This window comes from Vigna radiata, chromosome 10, assembly GCF_000741045.1.
Source record: "Vigna radiata var. radiata cultivar VC1973A chromosome 10, Vradiata_ver6, whole genome shotgun sequence".
In the NCBI taxonomy this organism is placed as follows: Eukaryota; Viridiplantae; Streptophyta; class Magnoliopsida; order Fabales; family Fabaceae; genus Vigna; species Vigna radiata.
The window spans coordinates 16,964,705-16,976,294 of NC_028360.1; the positions used below are offsets into that span (position 1 = coordinate 16,964,705).

Consider the following 11,590-nt stretch of genomic DNA (forward strand, 5'->3'; position numbering starts at 1 on the left):
TTTTGGATATAACAAAATAGTAAATTATTCTAAATTTTTTAGAATTTAATATTTCTTTAAACTTTTTATTTATATAATATAATTTGTCGTACAGTATTTTTAATTTTATATAAAAATAAATTATGCTCTAAATTTTTTATTTTTTTTCCTTTCAAATGAACACATGAAAAAAAAAGTGTATCACAACTTGAAAATACAACTAAAAACTAGTAGATTAGAAAACCCTTTTTCTCAGTTTGGTAAGGATAAAAATAATAATTTGATATTAAGTGTAATCAATTTTTTTTCTAACATTCCAAGAATGAGAAGTTAATACATCTTTACTTGAAATCATTTTCCTTTTTTTTTTAAAAAAAAAGTCAGTTATTTTTAGGGGAAGTGAATTAAAATTACGTCTGATTTCATTTTATTTTTTTAAGTTGTTGGAAAATTAAAAAAATAAATGCATGTACATTATTTTTTTAAAAAAAAAACAAACAAACAAACAGGGATTCTTTTTTATGAAAAAGTTACAATAAACTGTCCTGTGTCTCCCTCTGATATTCTAATGTTTTTGTTAAGAATCAGAGCTTGTTTTCTCAAGATTTCTTCACTCCTCTGATTTTTTTCCCCCATACCTTTTTCTTTTTGTCACATTTTTTTGTTTCGCTCTCCATTTTTAGAACCATTTTTCAAATTTTAGTCACTTCTGTATACAAGGGGCTTAATCATTATTTTAACATGGATTACAAGCTATATCACAGTAGAAAATATTTTATAAAATGGACAACCTATTTTTTCTATCTAATCTATAAACAGCACAAAGGAGTATAGTTTATGATAACATACTATGTTCTAGTTTAACACATAAATCAAACATGAAAAACTAAAGCACCCAGCAAACTTAGTCAAAATGGAGAACCCCACGCATATAATAGTGTCCAAAATATAAACAATTAATAGCATGGGATCGCAAATACAAACCTAAAATAAACTATTAAAAAATTCACCATCAAATAATAATTATGGTTATATTAACATTTCCGACTTCTATTTGAATTGGCATTTTGAACAAAAACTTAGGTAGCTATTACAGTTTGACAGCAAGACTTATTGACAGAGTTCCAAAACAAGAAGTTTGTAGGTATAGACAAAGAGGAAGAAAATGGAAAAAAGAAAGGTAAAAGAAAAAAAAAATGGAGCAAACTCAATCGAATATTTCCCAAGTGGTGGAAGATGGAATATGATCAAAGGTCTCCCACTTGGTTGTGACTACAACAGGCTTTATTCTGGCATTAGATACCTTAAGTTCATCCAGGGTTTCTACACATTTTTGCACTCTCTTTCCCTGAAAAAGCAAATAGTAGATTATTCTCTGTGACTTACCAATTCAACTTTTGCATAGTCCAAACACTGTAGATTTCCTGTCTAACAATATTTTCCACGGTAAAGGTACTCTAAAATAAACAAAGCAACTTTTCCTTAATTGTTTGCTTTCCTTACCTAAAGTATTATAGGAAGTGTTAATGTTCTTTAATCATACTTTTAATTTCACGTTGGTATATAATATACAATTATTAAATAAAATGCATATTATCAAGATAAGATTGTAAATATGATCAGAAAACGACATAATAGCAACCATGAAGCTGCATGTAAGTTTTGTCTTTAATTTTATGACAAGATTAAAGAAATGATTATGTTATTTAAAGATGTTTTTCACCCACATGACCATACCATGATATTTAGACGAATTACCATTCAAATGAAACCAAACAAACACCAAAACAAGTATAGGTGAGAGAAATTGGCACTATATTGAAAATACCTGCAAATGTTTCTGTGCAGAAGCATCGCCTTCTGCAGTAATGCTTTCTAATTTGATTGCTTGTCTCATAAGCATCTCGATTAGTGTTGTAATTTGAACTTCCGGTACTTTGACTCCGTTGGAAATAGACTTTTCAATGGCAGAGACCTACATCAGAAAGAAAATGTATATTGTATGTTATGTTCGGACAAAATTTCGGGTGCTTACTACTTATATCAAGCAATATGTTTCAGATACGGATTCAAACTTAGGCGTGAAAGGAATAGTATTGTTGAAGCTGATGGTTGTTTGAGTTTACGTTGAAGGATATATCATATAAACATTGATGAAGTTAATTGAGATAGAGTTTATGTCTAAAATGTTCATGATTATAACCTTAACAGCTATAAATAACACATACGCATATAAAAAAAATCAACCAAAATCAACCAGTCACATTTGGCTAATTATCATTGAAATACATTTATAAAAAAGAAATGAAGTTTGAGACGCCACATAATATAACTACACAATATGATGTCATATTCACTCAAATTGTAACACAGACTTGGTCCATGTAGCACAGAGCTAAGAGGTTAGGTTACTATTATTATTATTACTGATGGGGTTTGTATGTTTGTGCATTTCCTTCAGTATGCTAAAATACAGACCCAGGATTCCAGTTACAGCTGTTTTGACAAAGACAATTAATGTATCACTTTCATCTTTTTTCTGAGCAAAAACAATGTATCACTCACTACTTATGACACTATCCCACCGGCTACCAAGGAAAACTGTCATGCAATACACTCATTGACCCACCGTCAATTCTACCTTAATCATTGACAGAGGACAAAAATAAAAGAAAAGAAGGAGAAAAATCGGATGATAAATGAATAGCGATATAGATTATTTGATGAAAAAGAGAAAAAACTATAAGAAAATGAAGATTTTATTTTAAAAAATAAAATAAACAGATAATCATGTGTTTTTACTTTTAAACAAAATCCTTCTATTCTATACTATACTTGGTAACACAAATCATGTTCGGTGTGTCTTCTTTAACTTTTCAAAAAAAAAAAATTCATTTTTTTATGACAAGATTTTTTAACCCATCTCGATTTCCAAATTTTTCATTCATTTGCTACTTTTTTCTCTCTCTTGTTTTTTCATCTCTCCCTTTTTCCTTCTCATCCACACTGGACGGAAAAGAATAGCCACCGACATGCATACACGGTAATAAGAATACAACCATTTACTTTTAACATTTTTACAGTAACTATACATTGAACTGTTGTGAAGTTATTCGAAACATTGAATTGGTAGGATGTGAAAATGATTCAGATACCTGGTCTGCAAGCTGATCAAGGTGGAGTGCAATAGTGTTGATTGCGCGATGTGCGTTTTGGATCTTAGCGTTGATACGCATCTGGATGAAGCGTCGTTCGATGCTGGAAGGGTCTTGGATCAACACCACTTTTGATCTGTCTTTCACTCCGCACGCGTCCAAATACTCTCCGTTTTGTCGCTCTTTGCCTCTGTACACCACTTTCTGTTCATCCACCTGTAACCCCGTTTCCCCACTCAGCACCTTCTTCACTTCCCCTGTCATTTCATTTCATGTCACATCATTTTCACACTATACCCTCCTCCCACTTCAATTATCATCAAATCAGACCCATCTCCACATGTTTCCTCTCAGACATCCAATATTATTATATTCTTTAATTTTCGTTTGCATTTTCTGAATTAATAATTTATTAAAATTATGCTTTTTAACATAAAAGAAATAAATAATGGTTGTATTTATTATAGTATAAAGGCAAAACACTCGTATGTTCTTAAAATCTTTTACACAAATCCACGCAATTAAAAAGATCAATTATACTTATTCTAATTAAATCTTTAAATTTAATTATTTAATGTTACTTTGATTCTTCTGCGTTAAGTAATATTATTTTTACGTTATTCTTAAAAGACAATCAAACTGTTTGAAAATTATATTAACATCGTGTTTTGCTTGTTCCCAACATAAAAATTTGATAATACACAAAGACTAAACTCTTCATTCTATATCTTAATTAGAATTTTCAAAGAAAATTGAGCAAAAAAACTAGCAGACAATGCCATGATACGTGGGCACGTAGCATCAGCACCACCGATGGATTCATAATTCTGCATTGAAACAGCCACCTAACTCAATTTCAACAACATTACTCTTCGCAGTGGTATTTTTCTCATTGACTAGGCAGAGCAAAATAAAATTAACAATGGAAGTTTAGATCCAGAACTCGTCTTACCGAAAGTGGCCATCGAACTGACGCAGATCTCGTAACGGAGAGCACCGTAGGCGATTCGAAGGCGCAAATTGCGTGCTGGAGCATCCGTTTGCACAGTCCTTTTCTGCACCAACATTCCTCCGGGTCTCATTTCCCACTCCGTCTCTTCTTCTCCCGCTGTCGTCGTCGTCGACGACGAATTCTCTCTGGCGCTCGGTTTCTTCCTTATCATTTTGAACTCAGTTTTCCCGGGAAAATGAAATACAGTGGTGGTGAGTGTTTTTTCTAGGGAAAATGTCTAACGCGTGACGAGCTGTATTTGAAAAAACTGTGTAACCTTTGCCGACACACAAATAGGTTGCAACTTTTGCTGGTGCCGAGATTTTATATGGTATCAGTCGAGGAGGGGGTAAACACAGAATATTGCGTCATTTCTCACTAATGCTATTTAACTCAGAGCGTTATTATTACTTTATTGTAAATTTAAAAAAAAAAAAGGTAATACTTATATACTACCAATAAATAAATGTTAGCATTGTTATATTTAAATATTCAGATTTAATTAACCTTTGGTCTCCGCAGTTTTAAAAGGAAACTTAATTACGCGTTTATCTTCCTATCTTTTAAATTAAGTCAGTTTATCATACATTTAATTATCATAAAGTTGCTGACAGAAGAAGACGCTGTTATATCTGACATGAACAATCGACGATGATGTACACGTTAATATGTTACCACTTCGTATACTTCTGAAAAATCTAAAATTAAAATACATAATTAACTTGTAATTAAAAAACTATGAAGATAAGGTAGATTTAAAAAGAGTATTATGAACAATATTTTCTTGTGATCATATAAAAATATTTTAGATTTTAGAAAATATAAAACCTGAGTCATAAAAATTGGAAGAGAGGAGACTATGGAGTGTGGAGGGAAATAATGGTGGTGATGCGAAGTATGAGGGAGAATGTTGGACCAATGAGACGTATGCCACGTGTAGGAGTGAGTTAGCTAGTGTGTAGTGACAGCTAAGCTTGCCGACAGTTGAAGGAACACGCGGAATGAACATGTTGCTTTTGCTTAATGTTGAAAAGGGACACGTGGATGGGTGGCGTTGGATGAGGATTTTTAAGTTCCTATGATTGCAGTTTGAGCGTTGTTGTGGTTGGTTTATGATTAATAATTTGGTTTTATGTGGTTGGTTTGTGTTTGATTAGTCTCTCGTTTTCATAAGTAGGCAGCGAAAATACCCAAAAATGACATTACTTAGGGTATAAATTATGGTGGTTTTTTAAGATAGATGGATAAGGTTTAACAACTTGCTGTTAAGTTATATTAAGAGTGAGGATTGAATTGCAAAAGTTGATTATGATTAGGGAACTTGAACATCCCTTTGACTAAATCACGCTTACTTGCCAAATGGATCATAGTTGTCACTGATTAGGATGGCTAGCTGCTGATGTCAAATAATCATAATAAACCCTAATAACTCATCCATTCAATCATCACTATATTATTGACTTCAAAATTCCATAACTAAATTATTCACAAATAACTTCAGGAAAGGTTGAAGAAGTTGATGTATAATAAACAAAAAATGCAAAGTTTTCACAAGATTTACAATTGTTTCGGTAGATTTTTTAGGGACCGAGACACTAATCTTTTTTTAAGTGTGGCTTTACCGTTTTTCGATGCCTGAATTATTTGGATAGTCTGTTTTCCTTCAGTCTGGATCGCTCGCTTCTCTTTGGCCGCTCGATGTTTTTTTTTATGGAGGGGGGAAGTATCTGCAAAAGGTACTCCGACGCTCAAGTTAGGAGCGATTTGATGAGCCTCAGTTCATAATTGAGTATTTAGTGATTTTGTTATCACTGTAGAATATTTTCAGAGGAGTGGAGTGTGAGTAGAATGTGAATGGGGTATGATTAGAAGATGATTCGAAAGTACTGGCTTGTGGCTCTCAAACTGATATAAATCCAACAAAATATAAACAGAATATAAATATCTTTAATAAGATATTCTTGACTATTTTATATTTTTAATAAAGTATATCGTAACCGCTTGACCATGATATCATAATGTCCAACAATATTTGCGTCCAATTTTTTTTATACAAGTTTTACATCAAAGGTCAAAAAGCTTTGATAACGAGTTTGATTTAGTTTGGAGCTTTGGATATACATGTTTCAAATGTGAAAAATAGTAAAAGTCATTTAAAAAAGTTTCCACTTGAGTATGAATGTAGACAAAATAATATAATTTTTGATATTGACAGAGAAACTGTATACTGTCCTTGATTTTTAGTTTACAGGAGAGTCGTACGTAGGGCCAAATTAAGGAACAGAAACAAATTATACAGCAAAATTCAAACGTTTGATGTTTTAAAAACAATCAATTATGTCACCAAAATTGACAGCTTGATGCTACAATGAAACAAATTTAGTTTTCAACCACCTTAATAAGTACCTTAACAAGTGTTAGTTAACTTGATCCTCATTTAAATATTCATAACCATACAAAATTTCCCAGTGTCAGAAAATCAAAACAACACTCTTCATACGAAGGACTGTTCGTGGGTAGGTTCGGAAGGATTAGGGCTAAAAGTCAAACAATCCCATCCAAACTTCATACAGTATTTGGTGCAGTTTCTTCTTGCACCTCCATAAATTTCTATTTGCATCTTCGTATAAATAAAATTTTCATTCTATCATTTTTTTTAATGGTGCAAGAAATAAAAAAATAACTTCTAAATTACGGAATCTAAAACGTTTACATAATTTGAAAATTACTTTGACTTTCGTGTTATATAATCCAAAACGATTTTTAAAATTACTTCTGACATTTTTAAGAAAAATAATTATGTTTAGATTGTACAATCTAATCTGAAAGGTTTTTTTTTTTTAATTTTCAGATTACACTATCTAAATCTGAAAGGGATAAAATGAGAATTTTTTTTTTATATATATAAAAATGCTGAAGGAAAGTTATGGAAGTACAGCATTTGGTAATCCATAGCTGACAGCTCTCACCTGGTTCTGCGGGTTTTCTTTGATGTAACGGGTTATGAAAATGGAGGGTGTTTTGTTCTTTTTATTATTAAATCAGTTTTCTCACCTTAAACTTTTAGTTTTTGCTTACCTTTATAACAATACTTAAATAACAGTTGAATGGGATTCTAATTTTTTAATTAAATCTTTTTTTTTTTAAATTTTACTCGATTAAGTTTTTTTTTAATATCGTTTAAATAGTTAAAATTGTCATGTCATCATTTTATTAATATTTTTTTTAATTTTAATTTTAAAAAATATTTTTTTCTTAAATATTTTTAAACGTTTATTTATTTTTTCAATTTAATCTCTATATTTATCATTTTTGTTTAATTAATTTATAATTTTCTAAAATAAAATAATTTTATTTTCTCTAAATAGGTATTAAATTAATTATTATATAAATATTATATTGATACTTTTATTAAAATTGATATTTTTAATAGTTAATATCTATAAAATTACTTTTAAACCAACTCTAATAATTATATCATAACAATATAATTAGAGTTAGTTTAAAAATGATTTCAAAAATATTAAAAAAAAGTTTGAAATGATAGATGTATTAAAAAATTTTCTCTTTAAAAGGTTAAAAACTTAGGTATATTATTTTTATCAATTTGATTACTTATATGAAAATTTTAATAAAAGTATATATATTCAATGAAACAAGACAATTGAAAAGTTTGAAATGACAATGAAATAATCTAAAAAAAAAGCATTACAACAAAATCATTCCCATAATTACTTAACAAATAAGTCACTTAATTCACATAATTACTTAACAGATAAGTTACTTAAAAGATGTCAATAAATAATACAAAGAGCAAATATTGTTTTATTTAAAAAATTAAAAATGAATAAAAATAACAAATTTAAAAACTGAATTGAAAAACAATCATTTTTTTTCTAAAAAATTAAAAGAAAATTTAAAAATTTAAAAATTAACAAAAGTAAAAAAAAAATACAGATTAACACCTCGTATACACTGCCCACATGCCATTAATTATCTAAACAATATTAAAAACTAATAATTAAAAAATAAAACTAGAACTACGTTTGAAAAAAAAGTAAAGAAATGTATAATACTTATATATTTGTACGTCATTTGGAAAAAAGAATTAATCAAAGTATAATATTTAAATATTTGTACGGCATTTTGGAAAAAAGAATTAATAGAAGTATCATATTTTATTTTAATGAAATATCTATCATCATCTCGTATCTAATTCCTAAATTCTCAATTTCATCGTGACCAATCCTTTTTCTACCTCCTCACCATCTCCCATCTCTCCTCTATTTTCCAATATTATTCTTTTCCCATATAAATTGTTCATAGTTTAACAACTTCTATGAGAATTTATTTTGTAAGAAGAGGAAGGATAGCTTGGATTTGGTAACGAGGAGACCAAGGTTCCAACTGGAGTGAGTTTCAATTATTATTTTTCTTTCAATTGCAGAATTGAAACCACGGTCATAAATAACAGAATGCATTTTCTTTTGTACGTTTGAAAAACGCATTTTGGTTGGGTTCTAAATTTTATAATCTGTGTTCAGTTGAGTCGGCAGTTCTGCTCACCAATACGATGATATATCGGGGAACAATCTTTTATGAACCCACCTATTCCAATGTCCAAAAATAGTAAACATTTTGGACAAACCCTAACCTATATACCCTTGTTAAAGAATTAACAAAAGTTTTTTATGAGTAATGAGAAACTACAGCACTGTTTCGCGTGTCGCTTACGTATGATTAACAAGACCAACATTTTCAACTCGTTTTTCCTGTAAAGGCTTTTTATTCAACTATTGGGGGTGGGTTTTTTATGACTATTTTAAGAAAACGAATCTGTTCATATTATCACTTACCAGCCAATGCCAGTATCTTCATCAAAATCTCAAGATATTAATATCGTTCATCTCGAATTTCTACAGCAAAACTGAACCTTTTCCTTCAATTCCATCTACATCTCCTCACTTGTCAACATCCTGGGCGTATAATGTCATACAAGCATGTTTAATAAGGAAAGCAGTATTCAAAAACACGCTACAACGAGGCAGTTAGGTAGCTCGAAAATCAAGAAAAATACGTAATTTTTGTATTAGCATCTCCCGAGTACCAAAAACGGGCTTCCCAGAGATGATCCAGTCCTTCTCCAGAAGATTTGCTTTGGCACCAGCCGACATTTCATCTTGGAATGCAGAGACTATTTGGTAGATCGAAGTCTTGAGAACGTCAGCTATAGCATAAGCTTTTGAATTCACTGGGCCACTTCTTTTTTTACCAGCTGCAACATCTACCCTTCCACTATTCACAGTTGCCCATTTGATACCAGCAGGTCCCAGCAACTGATTTGGGGGTTGCAGGTTTGTTTTTTTTCCCATGAAATTTTCAACAGCCAGAAGGCAGGATAGAAGTGTTGAAACCACAGCAGCGTTACTCCCGGAAAGCTGAGCAACCCCAAACTTGTCTTCTTTACGTGAAGAGGCAGTCAGTGAAGCAACACTCCTTGAACACCATGCATATAGCTGCATTTAAGCAAACAAATGCTTTTTAATATGTTATCCACAAATTCTGGAAATCAATATAATATTAGGGTATTATAATTATCATCATGTTAAAACTGCAACTGGTATGGGCTCGTAATAGTTTTCATACAACAGTAATGCGCCTAAAATATTATTGAAAATAGGAATATTAGGTTAGTGTATCATACCACCATAGACATTTTAAGTTTTCCCTCAATATAAGGACCTACTTTAATGTGCAAACTCCCATTTTTAAGGCAGTAGTTTGAGTTTAAAACAAGATGAAACTTCTGGGTGTTTGATAATCAGTGTTATGTTACAACTTAAGAAGAGAGTTTAGAGTCTTTAAATCATGATTTTTCTTTCAATCTAAATATTTCTATTTATAACGAGGTACATTTGTCACCATACTCCTAGCAACTTTGCTTGTTTTGGTTCCATAACCTAAAAAATAAGTTTTTCCAACCATAGTCCATACCAAGGAAAAAAAATGAACATTAAACAGTGAAGCTGAAAGACATTGTAGAAATGCTAATGCTAGGCCATGAAAAAACTTCTAGTGAAGTTCAATATTCAGTGTAAACACAAATGCCCAAAGTTTGCAGGTTATACGGAGGGGAAAAACGGTTGGTTTTTAGCTTCATATAAACTATAAATATAATTAAGTTATACATGTACCTGGAAGTTGTACAGTTCTTCCACGTTCTTCAAATCGGACCGTGCATCCGTGGGGGACAACAGCTGATTTGATAATTGAGTAGCTTTGTCAACAGAATTTCCTGAGCCTTCACCTAATTTAGTTGCAAGGTGTTCCAACGGCTTCAAGCACACAGCAACTACTCTTTTGTAAGTTTCACCGGTTTCTTCAAAAAACCCAGCACGCCTCCAAGTGTCAACATTGTTCTCGCAAACCATGCACAGATCAAGATGTGCAAGATATCTTAGAAGCGATGTAGGATTAGTCTCCTCCAAGGCTGAAAGGAGATGCTCACTTGGATTTGTTTCTGCTGCCGCCGATCCTTTTGGAGGTGCAAATATGGACCTCTTAGTATGCAAAACCTGTGTAGCATATTCAACCAAAACATAAACTTCAGCATTCGATAACAACGATGTCCTTCAAAAGGCTAGGGGATATAAATGCTTATAAAACACCTCATACAATTCAAAATCCCTACTTGTCGTATATGTCTCTAACAGTTACACAGGCGACATTATACAGGTTTCATTTTGGATAGTTAAGATAAAACTATACTCAAAATTGTTTTAACACGTCCTGAACATTATACATAACAAGGTAAGTTGTACAAAACGAACCAAAATCCAATGTACACGATAGAGATCCCAAATTCCAAAACATGACAACAGGTTGAACAAGTTAGACACCAAGGCAAACATAACAATAAAACCTAAAACGGAAAAAATGCATGAGCAGACAGGATCACTTTCTCCTGAGCATATCAACAAACATGTAGAGGTCATAAGTTCTAGAAAAACTCACCCAATGCAAATGATGAGTCAACTCCCAGGAGAAAAAGATAACAAAAGTGGCAGCAAGAGAGGATATCTGCTCCACGAAAAATCTTGGGGTGGCGACCGCGTACTTAAACGGATGCGGGAGAAGCTCCAACAAAACAGCGGATATAACGGAAGCAAGAAAGGAAAGCTTAAAAGCTTTTCGAGCAGCGGAAGGAACGCCCATCTTGAAGCTGAAAAAGGGAGGACGCTGCTCCCACAAGAAGCAAGATATCAGTACGTATAAAGATTATGAATTTGTTAATAACAGGAAAGAGAGTGAGAGACCTGGATGATGGGGAAGTGGAGGAGCCATCGGCGCTGGAAAAGGTAATGAGAAGCGAAAAGGGAGCCGGTGAGGAAGCCCCGGAGGACTGATCGGGGGAGAGTGGAGGAGGTGAGGGCGGTGGCGGGGAGGGAGAGGGCGGCGGAGAAGG

General features: G+C 32.1%; 2 protein-coding genes across 2 annotated transcripts; both read right to left on the reverse strand.

Annotated features, from left to right (window-relative positions):
- Window positions 1–956: 956 nt before the first annotated feature.
- Window positions 957–4,477, reverse strand: LOC106774605 (BAG family molecular chaperone regulator 2). The gene is made up of 4 exons (XM_014661650.2): window positions 4,087–4,477; window positions 3,135–3,391; window positions 1,808–1,954; window positions 957–1,327 (listed from the first exon to the last, which is right to left on the reverse strand). Exons 1-4 carry the CDS (start codon window positions 4,295–4,297, stop codon window positions 1,187–1,189), a joined length of 756 nt encoding a protein of 251 aa, XP_014517136.1. The 5' UTR covers window positions 4,298–4,477; the 3' UTR covers window positions 957–1,186.
- Window positions 4,478–8,945: 4,468 nt separating this feature from the next.
- LOC106775082 lies at window positions 8,946–11,590 on the reverse strand (the record flags this gene model as incomplete). Its single annotated transcript, XM_014662120.1, is given in 4 exon segments — window positions 8,946–9,641; window positions 10,320–10,700; window positions 11,140–11,364; window positions 11,442–11,590. Coding segments are annotated over 4 exon segments (1,223 nt in total), but the record flags the coding sequence as incomplete, so codon positions are not given.

Excerpts from the sequence above, each read along its gene's own strand:
- LOC106774605 (XM_014661650.2), bottom strand. The coding sequence starts at position 4,297 with ATGATAAGGAAGAAACCGAGCGCCAGAGAGAATTCGTCGTCGACGACG. Across the intron at positions 3,392-4,086 it reads CAGTTCGATGGCCACTTTCG|GGGAAGTGAAGAAGGTGCTG; the intron begins GTAAGACGAGTT and ends ATGAAATGACAG. Across the intron at positions 1,328-1,807 it reads CTGCACAGAAACATTTGCAG|GGAAAGAGAGTGCAAAAATG; the intron begins GTATTTTCAATA and ends TTGCTTTTTCAG.